At 38.0% G+C, this 21,713-nt stretch overlaps 4 protein-coding genes across 11 annotated transcripts in view; 1 reads left to right on the top strand and 3 right to left on the bottom strand.

Moving 5' to 3' along the window:
- The window catches only part of si:ch211-191a24.3 (tensin-3), a 49,807-nt gene extending 48,430 nt beyond the window's left edge, over window positions 1–1,377 (bottom strand). For 2 of the 3 annotated variants that reach the window (XM_047150835.2, XM_047150836.2), the window contains exon 1: window positions 1,199–1,377. The gene's annotated coding sequence lies outside the window, so the exon portion shown is untranslated. The remainder of the gene's footprint in view (window positions 1–1,198) is intronic. The other variant, XM_017456200.3, reaches the window with a different exon arrangement.
- mcm3l (MCM3 minichromosome maintenance deficient 3 (S. cerevisiae), like) overlaps window positions 1–15,224 on the top strand; it is a 103,967-nt gene extending 88,743 nt beyond the window's left edge. Inside the window, exons 1-18 of one of the 6 annotated variants that reach the window (XM_017456600.3) lie at window positions 9,651–9,708; window positions 9,843–9,932; window positions 10,114–10,226; window positions 10,429–10,637; window positions 10,780–10,910; window positions 10,997–11,235; window positions 11,318–11,426; window positions 11,543–11,696; window positions 11,967–12,098; window positions 12,246–12,454; window positions 12,661–12,835; window positions 13,386–13,512; window positions 13,669–13,819; window positions 13,934–14,074; window positions 14,159–14,259; window positions 14,353–14,441; window positions 14,556–14,631; window positions 14,903–15,224. In XM_017456600.3, coding sequence (XP_017312089.1) covers window positions 9,861–9,932; window positions 10,114–10,226; window positions 10,429–10,637; window positions 10,780–10,910; window positions 10,997–11,235; window positions 11,318–11,426; window positions 11,543–11,696; window positions 11,967–12,098; window positions 12,246–12,454; window positions 12,661–12,835; window positions 13,386–13,512; window positions 13,669–13,819; window positions 13,934–14,074; window positions 14,159–14,259; window positions 14,353–14,441; window positions 14,556–14,631; window positions 14,903–15,101 — 2,427 coding nt within the window. In that variant the 5' untranslated portion in view covers window positions 9,651–9,708; window positions 9,843–9,860 and the 3' untranslated portion in view covers window positions 15,102–15,224. Of the gene's footprint in view, window positions 1–9,650; window positions 9,709–9,842; window positions 9,933–10,113; window positions 10,227–10,428; window positions 10,638–10,779; window positions 10,911–10,996; window positions 11,236–11,317; window positions 11,427–11,542; window positions 11,697–11,966; window positions 12,099–12,245; window positions 12,455–12,660; window positions 12,836–13,385; window positions 13,513–13,668; window positions 13,820–13,933; window positions 14,075–14,158; window positions 14,260–14,352; window positions 14,442–14,555; window positions 14,632–14,902 lie in introns of those variants that run through there. The other 5 variants (XM_053675570.1, XM_053675571.1, XM_017456603.3 and 2 more) reach the window with 5 other exon arrangements.
- On the bottom strand, window positions 4,654–7,815 carry si:ch211-191a24.4 (uncharacterized protein LOC100150331 homolog). Its single transcript, XM_017456606.3, has 4 exons — window positions 7,665–7,815; window positions 7,121–7,244; window positions 6,670–6,782; window positions 4,654–5,806 (listed from the first exon to the last, which is right to left on the bottom strand). The coding sequence occupies exons 2-4, from the start codon at window positions 7,240–7,242 to the stop codon at window positions 5,151–5,153; spliced, it is 891 nt and encodes a 296-aa protein (XP_017312095.1). The 5' UTR covers window positions 7,243–7,244; window positions 7,665–7,815; the 3' UTR covers window positions 4,654–5,150.
- Window positions 15,225–15,272: 48 nt separating the features above from the next.
- Window positions 15,273–21,618, bottom strand: mep1ba (meprin A subunit beta a). Its single transcript, XM_017456605.3, has 14 exons — window positions 21,508–21,618; window positions 20,832–20,850; window positions 20,565–20,624; window positions 20,368–20,411; window positions 19,973–20,051; window positions 19,710–19,827; window positions 18,915–19,093; window positions 18,421–18,639; window positions 18,003–18,155; window positions 17,406–17,621; window positions 16,801–17,268; window positions 15,897–16,082; window positions 15,514–15,750; window positions 15,273–15,426 (listed from the first exon to the last, which is right to left on the bottom strand). Coding segments are annotated over exons 1-14 (2,040 nt in total). The 5' UTR covers window positions 21,568–21,618; the 3' UTR covers window positions 15,273–15,424.
- Between the last annotated feature and the right edge of the window lie 95 nt (window positions 21,619–21,713).

Genomic DNA, 21,713 nt, shown 5'->3' with positions numbered 1-21,713 from the left:
CCATTAGGGAACACCGCTGCCATAAAAGGCACGTACTTGGACATTGCCCAGAACATCCACTTCCTCCACCGGCTTGCCTTCTTCCCATAGTGCATCCTGATGCCATATCTTCCCCAAGTAAACGCCACACATGCACCAGCCATGCACATGATGTAAAAGAAAACGTGATTCATCAGACCAGGCCACCTTCTTCCATTGCTCCTGGTCCAGTTCTGATGCTCACGTGTGCCCATTGTAGGTGCTTTTGGTGGTGGACAGGGGTCAGCATGGGCACTCTGACATGTCTGTGTCTATGCAGTCCAATACACAGCAAGCTGTGATGCACTGTGTGCTCTGACACCTTTCTATCATAGCCAGCGTTAACTTTTTCAGCAATTTGTGCTACAGTAGATCTTCTGTGGGATCATACCAGACGGGCTAGCCTTTGCTGACTGCGTGCATCAATGAGCTTTGGGCACCCATGACCCTGTCGCTGGTTCACCGGTTGTCCTTCCTTGGAACTCTTTTAGTATGTACTAACAACTGCATACGGGGAATACCCCACAAGACCTGCCGTTTTGGAGATGCTCTGATCCAGTCGTCTAGCCATCATAATCTGGACCTGGTCAAAGTCACTCAGATCCTTACACTTGCCCATTTTTCCTGCTTCCAACACATCAACTTCAAGAACGGACCGTTTACTTGCTTCCTAATATATCCCACCCATTGGCAGGCGCCATTGTAATGAGATAATCAATGTTATTCATATCACTGTCGTGATTATAATGTTATGGCTGATCTGGGTAACGTATGTCATAAAGTATGACAACACAGTCATAATGTGTCTGTGGTGAAATAAATACACAGTTCAACTTAAGTATCATTCAAAGTCATCCACCTTGGCTACTCTGAACAAACTGGACACACCTTATGAGAACACAGGAAATAAAAAGTTGCTATCCTCACTGCCATTTTTGGTTCCAGAGTAAGGGACTGCAGCTTATTAATGAAAGATGGGTTTCACTTTATACTTCAAAGAAATGGTATGCTTACATTTCCTGTACATAAGCACTCCTCTCTCGTTAGTGTGTTCAAACTGGTTACTGTTTAATGAATATATTAATATATATTATCACAATATAGTGGAGTCTTTGTTTTGATATTAGCAATGTTGCATATAGAACAAAGTTCAAAGTCGTTCTAAATACATAGCGCTTACCTGAACAATGGGATTACAGGGTGTGCAGTCCTACAGGAACATCTGTTATATTCACCCAGTAAAGATGACAAAATGAACAGGAAAAGCAAGAAGGGGAGACGAGGACAGAAAGAGGAACACGCACTATGTGCCACATGCTAGAGCTCACATGCACTTTGGCCAGTATTCTGTATGTGTGCGCGTTCTTCTGCTGTCAGCACTTGTTTCTCAGTAAGTATGACTAAAGCAAAGAAGTCAAGATTAAGGGACACACCCCTTGCCTATAAGACAGACAATTCTCTGAGTCATATCATAAAAGGAATACAGTGTGCACTGCTCTAGTCCTAAATATTTTACTGCATTCAAAACACATTTTAATTAGTAGATAATAGCACATTATAAATTAGCAAGTTCATGAATTCATCAAACTATACATTTATTTATTATCATCTATCAGCAGGTGCACATAAAATACAAAAAAATATTTCCCTACAATCTGTCATGTATCAAGTGGTACTGAGTTATAATCTGTGGAAGGAGATATGAGTGATTGTGATTGGAAGAAGCTTTATTATACCCTGTAGAAAACATGGTACAGAGGCAAATAAAGATCTTGGGTTATAAAGTTAAATATTACCTATCTTTTGAGGTACAACTAACTAAACTTATGCTCATATTTATATAATTGGCAATATTTCAAATTTCACTGCTGCTTCAGAATACAGTACTGAACAATGCAGGAATGTTTCTTGTTGTATCCTGTAGTGACAATTTTTTTTCATCCTTAAAATAAACTATTTCAACAGATTTCATTGCACCAGGTACGAATAGCTATGGTTCTTTTTGTAAGGAGAGGCATGTAGTTTACAGTCAGAATCAAAATGCCTTCTGTCCTATAAGCCATACCTACACTATGTGGCCAAAAGTATGTGGAGATTTGACTCATATGAGGTTCTTCCCCAAACTGTTGCCACAAAGTTGCTGTAGCATCAACATTTGCTCTAACTGGAACTCAGGCCTCGTCGCCAAACGTTAGTACCTGACCTCACTAAAGCTTTTGTTGCTGAATGGACAAATCCCCATGGCTACGTTCTAAAGTTTAGGGGAAAGCCTTCCAAGAAGAGTGGAGGTTATTATACAGTTCATACAGGATTTTGGTGAAAAATTATTGATTTTGCTGTGGCTTTTTCAAAATTTGCGATCTAAATTGTGGAGTTTGTGCAGATTTTTTTTTTTTTTTTTTTTTGCTGTTTTGGTGAAATTACAATTGCACAAAATTGTTTTGCATGGTCTTTCACAGTGATGTTTGTTGGTAAATGAGAACTTTTAGCTGTTACTCATGTTCGATGCATGTGAATCAAAGAGGGCTTTGACTGAATGCTTGTTGTGATGATGTCACACGACACGTCTTAGCCCAAATCTGTGAAAAATTTGCGGTAATTTTGAACAATTGCAAGCTCCTCGGAATACTGCGAAGTTTCCTTGATTTTGCGTTAATTTCTGCAATCACAAAATCCTGGATGGGCTGATTATAACAGCAAAGAGGGGACTAACTAACTCCATATTAACATCCATGGTTTTGGAATGGGATGTTCAACAAGTAAATATGGGTGTGTCATGGTGAGGTGTTCACATACTTTTGGCCATATACTTTAGCTTCGCTAAAGCGTCTGGTACATTTCATCAAAACATGTGCCCCAGAACAGCTTACTTTCACAGAACAACATAATCATGTCCACTCATCATTAACTGCATCACACGAAACTATTAACTTTTAAAAACAGAATTCTGTGAACGTTTTTCAGCCCAAAGCTCATTATGCTGCAGCGTCCAAAAGTCTGGATTCCTGCTGAAAACTGAAAGCGCTGAGAGCCAGTTTGATGCCAATCTTCAATATCATGAAGCTAGTGGGCAGAAAAGTATACAAACGATATCAGCTACTCTGTATCATACGGGTGGATCCTCTGAGCGTCAGACTGTACAGTATCTTCTTCTGTATCTTGACTGCAGGAAGTATCCAAATATGACAGACATCATAATGTCATCTAAACATGCTAAAATGATTTCAGGATGGTGTAAGCAAACTTTAATATGTATAATGTTCATTGTATTGCATGTGGATTTGGCTGCATCTTGGATTTTCTCTTTGATTTTGTGATACAACAACTATAATTAGTAAATAGTGATACGTTTCATATAGAGAAAATGGTCCATGAATGGAAAAACATGAGGTCATTCTTTAAAGGATTACTTCCATGTAGAAAAAAATGGAAGTCTAATGGAAATATGTGCGAAACATACAGTAATTTGTGGAACACGTTCATTAATTATTTCAGCCCACTATAGTACATGTGTAGAATTCAGTCAAGTGGATGAGGTTTCAGAAGCAGGTGGTTAATAGCAGAAACTCAATTTAATTACATTTGATTTGTATAGTGCTTTAAAAAGTAGAAATTGACACAAAGGAAACGTTATAGAAATTGGATATAGATTTGACTCAAACAGAAGTTAAATCTCTTGTAATAATCTTACTGGGTTGGATCACAAACCTGACCAGTTTTATAGTCTCAATGTCCATACACTGGAAATTAAGCAAATATTGTTAGTCACTCTTCTTTTGCATGTAAAGATCCCAGTGAAGAAAGTTCACACTGCTATTTTGTGTGTGTGCTGCTCAATTTTCTACTTTTCCAAATCAATCAGTAAAAAGAACAAGCATACTTGCATGCCTGAGAATTTCAGCAGTCCCAAATACTGTACTGGTGATAATAGCAACTCTAGCATACTGTCTCAGTTTCCTTCCACCTGAAGTGCCTCATCTTCTGTCTTATTGCCAAGGGACATTACAAAGCTTGAGAAAAGGACAAATAAACAACTACACTACATGGTCAAAAGTATGTGGACACATGATCATCACACCTTCTGAATATGTGATCCTAACATCTCAGGAGATTTGATCCCTTTGTTGCCATTATAATAACTTCCACTCTTCTGGGAAGGCTTTCCAGACAATTTTGTAGTGTGGCTGTGGGGATTTGACCATTCAGCCACAAGAGCATTAGTGAGGTCAGGCACTTCAATTCATTCCAAAAGTGTTTTGTGGATTTGAGTTCAGAGCTCAGTGCAGGCCCCTCGAGTTCTTCCACAACACATTATATGTGAGTTTGAAGTAAACGGGTTTTCAATTCTTTTCTCAGAACAAGTCAAAACTCTTGTCCATGGTAATGACCCCTCCTCTAGAACAGTGGTTTTAAAAAATGGGCCTGTGAAGCATAGCCAGGGCTCAAATCAAATGTATTATATTTATTATTGAGTTTGTATATTAATTAGACTGGTCACTTCATTTGAATAAACTTAATTCAAGCCCTAATAACCCACCACCAACTAAATGTCAACATGGATGTGGTGGAAAGTTCAGAAATAAATATATAAATTAAACACTACACATTTAAATAATCAGCATTTGAGTAGTTCAATTATGTTGATAAAACTGTATTTATTCATGTAGTTATAGTGCTTAATTTCTAGTATTTATATATTTAAAAAGGTAAAAGGGTCCCTGGCTGCAAAAAGTTTCAGAACCCCTGCACTAAGATAGACATTAGGCAGATAAGACTAGAAAATTAAAAACACTTAAGTATTCAAGTCTGTGTAAACAACAACAAGTGTATACTGCCTCCTGCTGGCTACAATATTAAGGGTATAAAGAAACCAGCAGAATTCCTAACAGCCAAAATTTAAGAACTAATGAACATAAATTCTAACAATTAGCATTTACTTTAACATATTTACATTTTTAATACACTTAGTTACTGATTCACATTTTATACAGTCTAGTCAAATACAGTTTATAGAAGTAGATTTTAAAGACAAAATATTACTACATTGTGCTTAAGTTCATCATATGCTTGTTATAAAAGGTTTTAAAAAAAAAAAAAATTAAACAAAACATGATATCAATCTAGACTGAAGCTCAGACATAGATGCCTGACTGGAGGAGTGTGTCCTGGGTACTGCGTGGTTGTTTAGGTCTCTCTGCTTCATAGTGAACACGCTCTTTATTGGTCTGGTTCACATTGTGAATTGTTCTAACAGTAAAAAAGGCTCCCAAGGCAAACAAAATGGCCGTTATGATTCCAAACAATGCGACAGATGCATCCCCACCATTCACACTACAGTTCATCCAAGTCTGTCCGTTACGTGCGTAAAGTCGTTCACGCTGTAAACACACATCCGTTGAGTTCACCTTGATCACAAAATGTAGATACAGGCCCACTGCAACGACATAAGCTACTGCTCCAATCAGCTGGAATGCAAACTGAGCAATCAGGAGCTTCCGTGAAAGCACATGGGCAGGCTTGTTGCCCGACATGACAAAAAAGAGCGAGAGCACACCGAAGGTGATGCTGAAAGGAAGGCCGCCGTAGATTCCCGGAGCCCTCATTTGTGAAAACTGCATGTCAAGTTCACGCACCTTCTGAAGCTCTGTCCCTTCAAACGGGATGATGACGTCGACAAAACTCCCGCCTCCAAAATTCGCAACCGACATGCCTAATTGAGTCACGTAAGCAGCCACGACACAGAACAACACCAACAGGCTGCTCAGAAATGCGCACATCAGCACAATACCTGAAAAACACAAAAGTTGGAAAAAATACAAAGAAATAAGAACATATATGTCAGTCTTTCAGATGAACAAAAATAACAAAATATTGAATTGTATCCGATAAAATAATATAAATAAAAAAAAACTATAAATAATAGTAAAGGAATGTTTGGATGTCTTGAAGAGTGGCATTACTTTTCAACTTCAATATAATTATTTGTATAGCACATTTAAAAACAGCTTTGTTGCTCAAAGTGCTTCACAATTGTTTTAGAAGAAGAGTGTACAAAAAGTAAATAGTAAATGATAAAGAGCAATGTAATAAAATAAAAAAACAATTAACATGCCTACACACAAAGTCAATAGCATTATTGTGCCTAAACACACACAGACAAATTTCTCAAGATTAGAGAAAAACTTTTACATTAAAGTGGCCTACTGTAACCCGAGAGCACACAACCAGTTAAACCAGTTAAAAGAAAAAGGAAACATATGCAGTATCATAGGGTGTGGTTAGGGCACAGAGAAAGAACTATGTGTTTTAAACATCAACTCACTCACAGCTTTGCTTATTTGATTATATATTAAATGAGAAGTAACATGAGCTCGAAACATTACTGGTGGTTACAACCTTTCTGTTGATATGAGATTGTGATAGAGTAACATTGTTGCAATTTGCAACCGAGTTCTTTTTACGCAGTGCTTATTTTTAATCCCAGTAGCAACTAAGTGGAAAATAAAACTTTGTATGGATCAGTTCATTTTCCCAGTTGTCAATGTAAAAAAAATCTTTCATAAAACTTTTCTACAAAATATTGCAATGCACTCTGTGTATCATTACGGTCCATCTCGACTGTCAATCTACACTTCAATTCCAGATACACACCCCTCCTGGAGCACATGTGTGTACACTTCGAGCCGTGTACTTCTTCCGAAGTCGCCCTTCTACCATATTGGGATGACTGGTTTCTGGTGCTGTGCTGGGACCTAGTAGATGGTCTGGTGGAAAATAAATTATTTAAGAAACTCATCAGAAATAATATCGTAGATACAGAAATCATACAATGTAAATAAACATCTTTTTTTTTTTTTTTGTACGTTCCGTGTTCCCAGTAAAAGCCTACTAAGGATTAAAAAGTCCTTCATCTGATAGGATCAAGGCAGAGGAAATGGGGAGGATTTTGTGTACTTCCTGGTACTAATTTTCTACAGTAATTAACCAAGATTACAAAGAAGCTGGCAAACCTAATCCAGAATAAAGTGTTAACGTGGATATTATTTTAGAAATAGCACATTAGGGTGAAAGGGAAAGAGTGTGTGGTTGTGGATATGCTTACCTGTTGTTGGAGGACGGTCGCGTCCGGTGTTGTTGTTGTCGTTGTTGTTGTTGTTGTTGACTCTCTCTGTTGCTCCTACCCTGCCTCTCCCTGTGTCCCCGGTGGCTTCTGGCCTCACTCATAACTAAAGCAAAAAGCAGGGAACCATAAGATTTCATTCAAGCCAAATTTTTTCACTGTTACAAAAAAACTTAGCTAACGCTCTGTCCTACACGTAATGTCTTTCTTGGGACAAAACAACAACTCACTATAACTGAAAAACACTCAGGACGAATAAAAGACGAAAAGAGCAAAAGTGAAAGTTAATATGATAACTTCTCTACGTTTAAATGAACAGAAAAAAACACCTGTTTTTATAAACCAACTGGATTATTTTACGAATTATTTCCTCAAAGTAAATTATTCTGCAAAAACATTTGGAAACCAAGAGCTTTTGTTTAGCCTTGATTCAAATAGCGTCCACCCGTTTTTCTACTCTACTGTTTACACTAAATACATACAATACTGCTGTTATACAGGTGCAGAAAAGTAAAGTACAGCTTACTAGTTTTGACGATGATATGGTCATTTGTTTGGTGTTATGATTCCAAAACTCCAAGTTTCTGTTGAATATAAAGAGGAATTTCTTTCCGCTGCCTTCCGTGAAACACCGACAGACCGCTTCTGAGTCTCGGTCACGTGCTGAGATTTACACCTGTTAAAGGGGCGGAGCTCAGAGAGTGTAGATATACTGTGCTCGCGCTCGTTATCTGATTGCTGAAAGTATATGCTACAGTGGGTTATATAAACTTTAGGCTTTTATACCACTGACTGGGGTATTAAATAGCTGTTTAACCCACTACAGATCCAAGAGTCAGTCGTTTGAAAATGTACACTCAGTCTAAATTGTTTGCAGGACTGTTCAGTGAAGTAAAGGGTCGACGTGATGCCTTTGTGCTGTTTGTATTCCCCAAAAAAAGTACAATTTCTTTTCCCTGGTGAGAGGAGCATAGGTGAGGGAAGAAAAACAGTTGCTGAGGTGATAGGAATACTGCGAAGGAAGAAATAAGCTTGTTTAAATGCGAGCATGTCTGTGTTGGAATCACTTCCAGCACAGAATTAATCTCAGACTCTCATTATGCCTACAACTCTGATGGCTAATTCCTCTCAGGGTCAAATGTCATGCAATATCAGTGGTGAAATCAATGGAAGGGGCTTTAGTTTAGCATTTGGTCATTTCACTTTAGCAACCAATAAAGTCCATCAGTGTAAAAAGAAGAATGCAAGCCCTGACCTTCTCATGCTACACAATGTAGTTAACACTGTATCAATCTGTGTGTGTCTAAATATGGATAAGCCACCGGGTTGCAGTGTTGAACTTGAGGATGAGAGCCCTGGCCCTACCTTAGTAAATGTTTTAATAATATAGAGTAAGTAAAGACTTGTATAAAATGAGACATGGCCTTTGACTCTCTAGAAGTCACAGACTCCATCTAATGTGAAAATGCATGCTGAAGTAATATTCAATAATTTGCTAACATTACTGACCTGTATTCTTTAGTAATGCCAGATTAGACTATTATTGATACCAATAGCCTATATAAACAGCTAGTCAGTGAGTCAAATTCTAGCTAATGGTAAATTCTGCAAACTCACAGAGATTGAATGATGTTTTCATGCAAAATGGTATAGTTGCTATAAAACAAAAATCATCTAACAGTTTTAGATAGTAGTTCATTTTTACATGAAAACATAATTTCATCAGTTAAAAACTTTGACATTTATCATTATAATACTTAGCACTTTAATAAGTAGCACTTTTTTCCACTTCGGTACATTTTTGCCTGGATACATCCACTTTTAACTGAGTAAGATTTTGAAACATTATCTACACTTTCACTTAAATATAATTTCTCAGTACTTTGTCCACCTCTAAATCAACCCTAGGTATGAATTAGTGTGAAAATACTCTGTGTGTGTGTGTGTGTGTGTGTGCGCGCGCGCGCGTGTGTTTATAAGGCGCTCATGGTGCTATGCAATGAATGATTGATTGACTTCCCTGAGACATTTCAGGCTATTGAAATAAGGGTGCTTACCTATATATGACAGCATAATATGACATTATTATTACTGGAATGCCAATCTGCATCAATCCTTACATCTCCTTTTAATAATAATCTTTTTTTTTTTTTAAGTTATTGGCTGTAACCTTTATTCTTCTCATAAACAAGCATGCTAGGAAATATAGGATGAATGCAACGATTAACACGCCACTAAACAACAGAGCAAACTATGATATATGTCAAGTCTGTTGCCTACAGTATTGCAGCAATACCACAAGCCAATCAAGACTTTTAAATGTGAGTTCAGATTTCATAAGGAAAAAATCCAATATATTCCCCCTTATATATCATACAGACATACAGACCTTGGTATTACTTGGAACTGGATTGAAAGAAGATCCGTGCCATTGCCCATTCCCAGTTAATTGCCCAATTAGCCAGACGATTGGTTCCCAGACCTGCATACTCCATCATTTCCTTCAGTCTAAAATGATGTCTCTCTCTCTTTTGGTAGTAGAGAATTGCCAAATCGTGTGCTGTTCTTCTGTAAGTATTTGTATTGTATCTACATATGACTTGAATACAACAAGAAACATTTAGGAAATAATGTTTAACTTTCAATTTAAAGCTGCCTTTGATGGAGGACTGTTATAGATCCAAATGTTTTTAATCTTTTGGAGGTGTAGTATTTTGGGAAAATGGATGGTGGCTTTGAGGATCTCGCGCTACAAGAGGCACAGAGAGAATACCTGGACTTTTTGGATGATGATGTAAGCACTCCAGCAAATTAGATCTTATTTTCTTCACTTTCAATAAAAAAAAAAACACCCACCATGGACAGTTGTATTGCCTCTCTACATCTTTCTTTGTGGTGGTTGCTTCACTGAAACAATGACTTTGCAATGTCCTATCAAACATCACTGATCTGACTTTGCTTAAATATCTTCACAGCAAGACCAGGGTGTGTATCATGAGAAAGTCAGAAGTATGGTGTCTGAGGGCCAATCTCGGCTCATCATCAACATTAATGACCTGCGGCGAAGGAATGAAAAGCGAGCCAAAGAGTCAGTAACCCTGCTTAGGTTTAGTGAGAATAGAAAATATAATGTGACTATTGGTTGGGTTGCTGCCAATGTTTCCTGCTAATATCCATATGTCAGTCTTTGACAGTTTTTGGATAAATGCCTGTTTTCTTCTTAGGTTGGCTAACATTTTGTCTTGTATTTTAAAAACAATAGAATGGTATTGATTTTGTATTTTCAACAGACTTCTGAAGAATGCCTTCAGTGAGCTGTTTGCATTCCAGAGAGCTCTGAAGGACTTGGTTGCCTCCATTGATGCAACATATGCCAAACAGTTTGACGAGTTCCATGTTGGTTTTGAGGGAAGCTTTGGGAATAAACATGTCTCCCCTCGTACTCTTAGTGCTCGGTTTCTGGGAAATCTTGTTTGTGTGGAGGGCATCGTTACCAAGTGTAAGTAAATGTTTGCTAACTTTATATTTCCATGTGTTTTTATACATACATACATACATACATGCATGCATACATACATAGGTTGCTTTATGTAAATAATGTAACACTCATGCATCTGAATGGGTTTGTTCAATTGTTACAGGTTCACTAGTCAGACCAAAGATCATGCGCAGTGTTCATTACTGTCCTGCCACTAAGAAAACCTTGGAAAGGAAATATACTGATCTGACTTCACTGGATGCGTTCCCTTCTAGTGCCATCTACCCCACCAAGGTGTGTGTCTTATGCTAGTGGTGAACAAAGCCTGCTAATGTCATTTAAAAAACTTATGCTTGTTGTCTGCATGTGTGTGCATATAGGATGATGAGAATAATGCATTGGAAACAGAGTTCGGTTTGTGCTGCTATAAGGATCACCAGACTCTGACCATCCAGGAGATGCCAGAGAAAGCTCCTGCTGGGCAGCTTCCCCGCTCAGTTGATACAATTTCTGATGATGATCTTGTGGACAAAGTTAAGCCAGGAGATCGTGTACAGATAGTTGGAGTGTACCGGTGTTTACCTGCTAAACAAGGGGGATTTACCTCTGGAACCTTCAGGTATGTGAAGGCTTATTTGTTGAAGTGCTGTGACTGTTTCCTGTTAATCTCTGCTTTTTGGTTAAATGTCTGTTTTGTGCAGAACTATACTGCTAGCCAACAATGTCAAGCTGATGAGCAAAGAAATTGTTCCAACATTTTCTGCGGACGATGTTGCCAAGATTAAAAAATTCTGCAAAACTCACTCTAAAGTAAGTAACAAAGGACTTTTGCGGATGTATGTGGATTTTACTTTAATGCTCAATATTGGCGCTCTGCCTTGTCCTTCTAAGCTTGTAGACATGTAGATTTTGCTGTGTGTGTTCAGGATGTCTTTGAGCATCTAAGTCGATCGCTAGCTCCCAGCATCCATGGCCATGAGTATATAAAGAAAGCCATTCTCTGTCTACTGCTGGGAGGAAATGAGACCAACCTGGAGAATGGCACTCGCATCAGAGGCGATATCAACATCCTGCTTATAGGTTAGACTTGTATGAAGTCGTCATTTTTATATGACTTTTGAATTCATGCATAAAGAAACCTCAGTGGAATAGAAGTTTAAAAAGACTCGAGTCTTATGACTTGATGAGGTGATCAGGTTGTTTAGCATAATATAATTGCATAAATTTGTAATTTTTTAAGTTTAAAAATGTACATAACAGTGGAATGGTGATGTACCTATTGTAATCCCCACAAACTAGTGCATCTTCTAGACTATTTGAATCAAATGCTTGTGTGTTTTTGTTTTGTAGGTGACCCATCAGTTGCCAAATCTCAGTTGCTGAGGTATGTCTTGTTTACAGCACCGAGAGCCATTCCTACCACTGGACGAGGGTCGTCTGGGGTGGGTCTAACTGCTGCGGTTACCACTGATCAAGAGACAGGTGACTAACATACAGTATAAGTGTGGGCTGTTCTAATACTGGGAACATTATTTGAGATGGGTACTTGTAAAAGGAAAAAATTAGTTTACCAGGAAAATGACTTTTTGTCTTTAACGCTCTGTATACTTTTGCTTGGTTGTGTCTCAGGTGAGCGCCGGTTAGAGGCAGGTGCCATGGTCCTTGCTGACCGAGGGGTTGTGTGTATTGATGAGTTTGACAAAATGTCTGATATGGATCGCACAGCCATTCATGAAGTGATGGAACAGGGGAGAGTCACCATAGCTAAAGCTGGGATCCAGGCCAGGCTGAATGCTCGCTGTAGTGTGTTGGCTGCTGCTAACCCAGTGTATGGAAGGGTAAGATATAGTCTGTTTGCTTTAGTATGCTAAGTTCTTGTTAAGGTCTTGATTGCTATGCAGTGTTCAGCTTTTTATTTATTTATTTATTTATTTATTTACTTTTATGTCCCTGTTCAGTTACATAAATTGAATAGAGTCTGGCATAGAAATAGATATATCTAAATGTATTAGTCTCTTCCTCCCCTTCCTCTTGTCCATACCAGTATGACCAGTATAAAACCCCTATGGAGAACATTGGGCTGCAAGATTCCCTACTCTCTCGATTTGATTTGCTCTTCATCGTTTTGGATCAGATGGATTCAGAGAGTGATCGTGAGATTTCGGAGCATGTGTTGCGCATGCACAGATACAGACCCCCAGGGGAGCAGGAAGGAGCAGGTGAGGCTGTTATTTCCTGGTGGAAATAAATAAGACCTTCTGGACAGGAAATGCTAATGTAAATGTCACCCTATTGCTGTAAATTTTAATCTTGAGGCCATGGCTTCTGGAGCTAGGAGTCTGAAAGGGCATAATCAGCCCTGCTCATGGGGAAGGATACCATTCCTTCTTCCCTGGCCCAGAGGCGTTAGCCAATCAGAGGCATTTGTTAGCTAACATATACAGGGTAGTTGGCATGTTCCTTCAAGTGCATTTAACTTCAAGTACATTGCATAAGCAGCAGTGGCTTAATGTGTCTGTGAAATCAGCCTATTTTTCAGTCTTTGCCCTTCTGGGTAACTAATGTGAGAAGTAAATAAATTGTTACTTGGGAATCGACAATCCCTGAATTTAGAGAAAATTATACAAATTTTCAGAGAATGCAGCATGCAGAGCTTTTACATGTTCTACTGTTCCATCTGTGAATTGGTTATAATTCTGTCCATATGGCAATATGTCTCTTGGTGTACAATGTACTAAGACCAACTTTTTATTTTGTGCACATCAATAGCGATGCCATTGGGAAGTACAGTGGACATGTTTACCACAGAGGACCCAAACATCACTGAGGCCACTGAACAGGAGCTGCAGATCTATGAGAAAAAGGACAATGTCCTCCATGGCCACAGGAAGAAAAAGTAAGTCTAAATTGCATTGCGTTCACATCAAAATGATGTCCCTTTCATCAGTGCACCCCATCAAAGTAGCAAACTGTAAATGGTAAAGTTTTAAACAAGGTGGATGGTGGAATGAGGATATCTTTCATAAACCCATGACCAAAATTGGAATTTCAGAGAAAAGATTGTCACCATGGAGTTTATCAGGAAATACATCCATGTGGCTAAACTAGTGAAACCAGTTCTGACTCAGGAGGCCTCAGACTACATAGCCGAGGAGTACACCAAATTGAGAAGCCACGACCAAGTCAATAACGACTTGGCAAGGGTGTGTATCCAGGATCTCGCTTTGAATTATGTAGTCTGTCATCATCTCAAGTTTTAGTAATTGAGACATTTTATGTCTTGTTTTTCAATAATTTGGTTTTAAACATTGCTACAGACCATGCCTGTCACAGCACGTGCCCTAGAGACTATGATCAGGTTGGCCACAGCCCATGCTAAAGCCCGCATGAGTAAATCCATTGAATTGGCAGATGCAGAGGTTGCACTGGCGCTCATGCAGTTTGCCTACTTCAAAAAGGTAACAGTGGGATGAGCTTATTTATTTATATTTAATTGAAAATATCTACTAAAACCAAAAGTCTATTATAATTGGTTTGTGTAGATTCTGGAAAAGAATAAGAAGAGGAAACTTCCTGAAGATGGTGTGGAGGCAGAGATAAATACAACTCTGAGCCAGGAGACCCAAAGCCAGAGAAGTGTCAGGTATGAGATTATTATTGTTATTGGTGGTGGTGATGGGAGGAGGAGGAGCTTTAAATCTGATGTGACTGACACATGGATTGGTACTGTTCACAGGAAACGATCTTGTGTATCTAAAGATGATATGGATTCAACAATGGCTGGAGACTTTGATGACCCATATGACTTTACAGAGGATGAAAACAGTCAGAGATTTCTCTCACATGCCAACATGACCACGCAAACTGTTTCCATTATTTTTACCCTTACACATGTAGCAGTTTGTTTGATAAAGCTGCTTATCCTCTCTTTTACAATAGCCCAACCCAGTCAGCCAACCAGACCAGTGTCTCAGAGGAGTAGCCAAAGGAAGAAGACTGACATCAGTCAAGATAGGTTGGGTTTTGTAACTTTCCTTTTAACCTGTGTGTTTGTTTGTTTGTTTGTTTGTTTGTTTGTTTGTTTGTTTTAAAATATATACTTCCTGCAATATTGTTTCCCTATCCTCATTCCCTTGTACTATAGAATCTTCCAAGTACAGTACTAATGTACCTGATCATACGATTATTTTTGCTCTCATTTTTGTATGATTTGGTTATGACCTACTTCTCTCTGAACTTTCTGTTCATTGTCTGACCTGTTTTTTATTTATTCACCTTTGTTTCAGAATGAAGGTTTTCAAGGCATCCCTCCTGAAAGCATTCAAGGTGACCAGGTCTCAGTCTGTGCCAATTCCAGACCTTTTCACCCACATTAACAAAGGCCAATCTGGAGAATTTGACCAGCAAGAGGTCAAATTACTTTTGGAGTGCATGCAGGATGATAACCAGGTCATGGTGTCTGAGGATGTGGTCTTCCTCATCTGATGATAAGAGGACTAAAGCAATGGTCTCTAGACATGATCATGGATTTGTGGCATTGTTGTATATTCTCATGCATTATTGTCTGTAGTGTTCATTGTTAGTAATTAATAAATAGTTTGAGCACTATTTATTTTAGGTTTTTTATTTTTTCACTGATGAAAAGCAGGAGTGAATGTAGTTTCAACTTTTATTACATTTCTGTTTTGCACATTTTAATTTTAAATGTCAAATATGGCAAGCAGTTATATATTCAGTTTAATTTTAAAATGCAAACCAATTAGATACCATGACAATTATCCACTATCAAGTGAGCCAACTGAGCCAGTTTCTGCAAAGAAAGAAATGACCATAATTAACACCAAAAACTTAAATTATAATTAAGTTTTATTTATTTAAATGTTCTCTGATCACTTACAGCTATTCATTCTCTCTGGTACAATCCCTCCCTCAGTATCTGTTGCTGCACTCCTGTGGGGTCTCTTCACACCATATACCACACTCGCAACTGCAATCAACAATATAAGCACGCCTACAAAAGCAAAAAACACTGCAGCCGTAGAGTTTACAGTGGATGCACTGTCTGAAGACATTTTCACCTCACTAGGGGCAGCAGGCTGAGGCACGGGCTGCGTCTCCAAAAGTCCAGTTAAATCTGAGCAAGAAAAAAGATGAATAAAAAGAATTATGCTCTGTGTGACATTTGTTTCAAGGTGCTGTATGAACTAACATGGTTGTAATTAATTTTAATAGCTATTTCAAAGTTGTCATTGTTTTCTTAAACGTTGGCTGAAAATTCACCTTCTAGACTAAGGAGGAAGATGACATCATTTCCTTTGATGAAATCCCGACTCCGTAAACGGCTGTGTGTGATGAAAGCGCTGGTGCCCAAACCTGGTCCTCTATAGTATGAGGTACCATCTGGATTCTTTATCAGACTGCCCACCTTCCGTGGGTCATCCCAGAAATATTTCACATTGCCCAGAGCTTCAGGGAAAAAAAGATATCATTCAACATTATAACCAGAATGTTAAATACCTTGTGCTACACTGATACATCACCTGAACAAATTCAATATTTTTTAAATTTGACATCTCTGCATGCTTCTTGTTTCTCTCCTTTTATTATATTTATATTACTTCCTTAAAGATGTTTAAAGTCCCCCTGAATATTGTAATAATTCTTGAAATAATCTATGTTGAATATAAATCATTCAATGTTTTAATAAACAAATAACTAGTACAAAGATCTAGGAACACATTTAACCCTTATGCAAAAAATGTATAATTGAATATACATGAATATGAGCTTGGAAACACCACCATGTCTTCTTGTCATCCCAGATAGCTAGTCTTCCAATTGGGTTACTGTTATGTTAGTAAATGAGTTTGCCTTTGCCACAAGTTGGAATTTTAGTATTGGTATATTAGTATGCTATAATTCCCAGTAATTTATTTAACATACTAATGTGTCAAAATATACCATAATAATTCTGATTTTATCTTGCACTAAAATTAACTTGGGTAAACTATTTAGGCTAGATTAACATGTAAGTTCTGTGACTAGAAGTTTGGATAATCTTAATACATGAATAGAAACGTTCCATCTAAGAAAAGATGGTATTTTTGAGCTGGTGGTGGAGGTCCATCTGTTTCTAATCTGGCTTTCTGTTTTTAACTCTATATATAATTCATTTTGTTCTTACAGTCAGTGGAGGTCTTGCTAGGATCAGTTGTGATCATTCTTTGGTTATCCATACGTTGCTGAATATTTGGGTGCTGGTCCATCAGAGCTATGGTAGCTTGTCTCCATGGGCATGGCCATTTCAACTGGCTGTCATTGGGACCAGAATTCAAATGCAAGTACATGGCCATATTGCCAGGACTGCTTGATAACCCATTAATATACAAACTAATCTGGAAAGAGTAGCCATCAGGTGACAAGAAAGTGGGGCTGTAGATCTTGGATCCAACAGGCGTTGTGGCAAGGAGGCTGGTGAAGTCCTGGATGTGCCATTTATGGTGAGGGCATTGTGTCTCTGACAGGTTGATGTCATCCAGAGAGAGACCTCCTTTGGACACTCCCATGCCCTTCACCCCTTCAAACACTACCCGAAACTTCTGAGACGCATCTAGAGTCACATGGTGAAGTTCCCAGGAGTTTCCCTGGCCACCTGTCTCAGAAAATAATGCATAAGTTGTACATGTAACTTTGTATAAGAACAACCTAATTTACTCTAAGCACTCGAATACTAGCATGCTCAGATTGTGATCAAATGATCAATTATTAATTAATCACTGAATAAATTACCGCTGAATGTCTGAATGAGTCTCAGCACCCCATTAGGGTTTTCATTGTTGTATTCATGAACCCAAATGTTTAGCCGGTCATCTGCACCCCCACTGTTGTACATGTAGAATTGCAGGCATTGACGTCTTCTATTAGGATAAAAGAGTCGACTTTCCAAGTAAGCATTATCTCCAGGGCTCCCTGTGGCTGTGCTGAAATGCATGAAGAAACCTATACCTGTGATAAAACAGTTAAGTATTAGTATTAAATAAATGTAAATGTTGACAGATAGTCAATATTTAATTTGCATTACATATTTAAGAATGTTGCATAATCAAATTGGTAGGGTATAAAATCAATACAGAAACTCTGTCTGTGCTTATTAGAAATGTTGGTGTCATGTGACATTAAAATATCTAAAGATTGTAAAGACCAAAGTGCTGTCTTAGTAGAGTCATAAAAAAAAGAATAAAAAAAATGTCAGCATGATCAGTTTCCATCCTTGTTTGCTCTTATGTGAGAAGAGATAAGTGTTATCAGTGAACGGTCAGGATCAATAGAATACACTTTAAGGGCTATAAATGTTACAAAACTGTTTTCAGCTGTAATAAACCATACCATTACACTGGCCCATGTTAGTGTAGTCGGTGTTTGGACCTCCGTCCAGACTCTTCGCACGCACCCACTTTGCCTTTGGGTCCATTCCCTGGATCATACCACAGATATTGGGCTGCTCAAAGCTACAGGAGTCCATGAAGGTAGAGGATGTGGCTGGAAGTAAAACAACAACAACGCAATAATCAAAAGAGGAAGGTGCAAGAACAAGCCTCCTCCTTAGGCCCAATATTAAAGCTGAAAGGGTCTAAGGTGGAGATATTAATAGTACATTTATTATAGGCCATATTAAATAATAATAATAATACATATAATCAGAGAGTGTAATAAAATGACTTTTTTTTTCTCCAGAGATTAAAGAGAAGGTAGAGTTTTATTGATATCATGAACAATGAATTATGAGGGTAAAGGCTGCACCTACTGCAGTTATACAGCCTGTTAAGCTTGCGTACATCACTGGAACTGAACTCCATGCGCTGACCAATCACGTCAGTGAACTCTGGAATCTTAGTGACGATGGTCGGTTTGGTGTCCTTATTAAAAGAAGTCTTACTGTAGTGCATAACAGAGGTGTAGTCATAAGGAAAGCCTAGAGCGCTAGAGACTGTGTCATCGTAGGTGTTGAAGTTGTGCTCCTTCCCTAGGTATAATGCAGTGTAATGAGTCAACCATAATGCAAAAAAAAGGCTGATTATAGAAAGTACAATTAGAAAGAAATAAAACTAAATTAAGCATGTTTACAATCCTGCCATGAAGCTTGGGGTGCATACTCCATACACACTCAATCCATACATGCATACATGCAATCCATAGACTATACATACATGCAATCCATAGACTATAAACCATTAGAATTTACCCACTGTGCTGTCCTTTTTTAAACATATTAAATTGATTGACCAGGGTTGTAGTTACCAGCTTCAATCTGATCCCACATGATGCTGACATAATCATCTCGGTCAGCTCTGGATTGCTCGTGCCAGAAACCGAGCGCATGCAGGAACTCATGCTCCACAGTTGCGAGACGATCACAGTTGCTTCCGATTGATAAACTCTGCTTACCTACATGACGGTTCCCCACAGATGAAAAACATCTAATAATACAGAAAAATGAGAATGGTGATAATCACATTCCCTGCTATAGTGGTGGCTCAGTGTTAGCACATTTACCCCGCACGTCTGGGGTTGGGGTTTTGAAACATGCCTCCGCCTGTCACATCAGAGCAACCCATGAATTTAATCTCCCAGCAAGCACCATGGCCTACAAACCACTTCAGCACGGCGCTTGCATGTTCTCTGCGTGCCTTGGGGGCCTTCACTCACGATTCCTCCCCTGGTCCAAAGACATGCATTGTAGGCTAACTGTCATTTCCAAATTGTCCATGATGTGTGAATTGGTGTGTTAATATGTGTGTGATTGGGCTCTGAAATGGGTTGGCGCCCCATCCAAGACAGGCTTCAGGTTCCCCAGCAACCATGTGTAGGATAAGCGATGCATAAAATGGATAGATGAATATATGGATGGATGGAAACTCAGTATTTCACCTTCACACATGGTGTGGATCACCTTAGCTCATTTGGAAAAAACTTCAGCGCATCACTTTTAGGTGGACGAGAGATTTGTCTGGTCTGCCCCCGGTTTTCTCTTTCTCTACAAATGGCCTTGGGTTCTGGTGTGAAAAAGTGTGTGAATGTCCAAACATTTCTTACCCAGAACCTTTGAATACAGAAATGTAGTTTGGCTCGCCACTCCAGGGTTTGAAGTCAATGCAGGTCTTGAGTCGGTATTGCTCGAATGCTTTTAGTATCACTCCTTTAGCATTGATCTCTGTGCACAACCAAAATGTGAGAGTGACGTTACTGGAATTACAATATCAGACAGGAATTTATCTATCAGACTTCTCAGTCTGTCAATTTTTGTAGTTTGTTTGTTTAAAAAAAAAAAAAGATCAGAAAAGTAGGCAGGTTCTTACCCAAGCTGTCCTCCAGGTAGTAAGGCACAGTGGTTGGCCAGCGATACTGTGCACCCAAAATACTGTTCTTGCCATCTCCCTGTTAACCACAGATTTTTTCATGGAAGAGTGACATTTGGATTACTGTCAATTAACATTATATCCATGGACACTGATATACAGTGGTGCTTGAAAGATTTTCACACAAGTTCAAAAAGTAGACAAAGAGAACCCAATTAAACAAATGAGACAAAAATATTATACTTGGTCATTTATTTATTGAGGAAAATGATCCAATATTACATATCTGTAAGTGGCAAAAGTATGTAAACCTTTGCTTCCCAGTATCTGGTTTTTCAGTATAAGTTGTAATATTACAGAAAATTGTCAAAAGCTTCATAAAATGATGCACTGACCTTTGTAATCACTATGTCTCCCTCTTCCAGATCTAGTCCTGCTTCTGTTACACAGAAATTTGAGGTCAGTTGATAACTAATTTATAGTGCAAGCATGGCATGAGCATAAAACACAGACACAACAATACAATACAATTGCAAATACAACAATATAAATGCATGTACTCCAGCACACTAGTATAATATCTCATTCTTACCTTCATTTATGTCAATGATATCCCAGTCTTTTCCATCATCGATGTCCACCTCTGTTAAACCTAATATAAAATAATCTCAGAAATGATCTCATCAAAATATCATAACATATATATATGTTATGTTATGTATATATATATATATATATATATATATATATATATATATATATATATATATATAGAGAGAGAGAGAGAGAGAGAGAGAGAGAGAGAGAGAGAGAGAGATAGATAGATAGATAGATAGATAGATAGACATACTGTACTTACCTGAGAGAGTCGAAGCTGACTATAAGAGAAAGGCATGATATGATTTTTAGCAAGTCCTGATCATCAGTATAATGGATTATATTTCCGATAATATTTTCTCAGTCTTTTCAATTTTACTAGAAATAAGCAAAATGATCTGCCAGTAGAATCCGATTATTTCTTTTCAGTAAAAATGTTTAAAGATAATGTAGAAATTAATATTTATTGTATAATAACCTCATAATAAGAAATACTACACACGCTGCAAAAATGTTGACTATCTTGAAGAAAGGAAAGGAAAATCTTATATTTCTCATAATGAGAGTATTATATACAGTAACAAGACGATCAAGCCTGTTTCTAGACATATTTACTAATATATCTAATTCAGAATATCTTCCTTTGCTAAGATATCATGTTTTGCAGTGTACAAGGGTGAGTCAAATTAAAACTTTTTTCTTCATATTTTGCACTGTTTATTGCAAATAGGGGTCACAAAAGTATATTTGAATGTTTTCATGAAAACATGAAAAGTTTTGCTTTCTATGCTTTCTATTATGCGATGCTTTCTATTCACATATAGCACATTTCAAGATCCATTTTTTACACGAGATATAAGATATCCATTTATGGTTTATATATCTGCTGGCACAGATATGTGCTTGAATTATTAGCAAGGAAATTGCTTAAAACTTACCGAAAAAAGTCTCTCAGTACATAACAGACAAACAACCAGAAATGTCCAGTAAGAGACCATAGTTGCTGCTGTCGTGTGTACGCTGCTGTTACACACTCTGCATATGTATGTGTATACACAAGAAATATATACAAAGAAGAGAAAGTGCTGTGTTGGCAGTGGTCTGTGATAAGATGGTCTGATAAAACATCTGATCAATATTGCTG

Source organism: Ictalurus punctatus, chromosome 25, assembly GCF_001660625.3.
Source record: "Ictalurus punctatus breed USDA103 chromosome 25, Coco_2.0, whole genome shotgun sequence".
NCBI lineage: Eukaryota > Metazoa > Chordata > Actinopteri > Siluriformes > Ictaluridae > Ictalurus > Ictalurus punctatus.
Note: the sequence above shows the minus strand (reverse complement) of the source record. Positions and strands in the feature narration are given on the sequence as shown.

Bases quoted from the DNA above. Each gene is read 5' to 3' on its own strand.
- si:ch211-191a24.4 (XM_017456606.3), bottom strand. From the start codon at position 7,242: ATGAGTGAGGCCAGAAGCCACCGGGGACACAGGGAGAGGCAGGGTAGG. The intron at 6,783-7,120 runs GTAAGCATATCC...ATTTTCCACCAG, and splicing joins CGACCGTCCTCCAACAACAG to ACCATCTACTAGGTCCCAGC. The intron at 5,807-6,669 runs GTGTGTATCTGG...TGTGTTTTTCAG, and splicing joins ACACATGTGCTCCAGGAGGG to GTATTGTGCTGATGTGCGCA.
- mep1ba (XM_017456605.3), bottom strand. From the start codon at position 21,567: ATGGTCTCTTACTGGACATTTCTGGTTGTTTGTCTGTTATGTACTGAG. The intron at 20,412-20,564 runs GTAAGAATGAGA...TCTGTGTAACAG, and splicing joins TATCATTGACATAAATGAAG to AAGCAGGACTAGATCTGGAA. The intron at 16,083-16,800 runs GTAAGAACAAAA...TTTTCCCTGAAG, and splicing joins TAGCAAGACCTCCACTGACT to CTCTGGGCAATGTGAAATAT.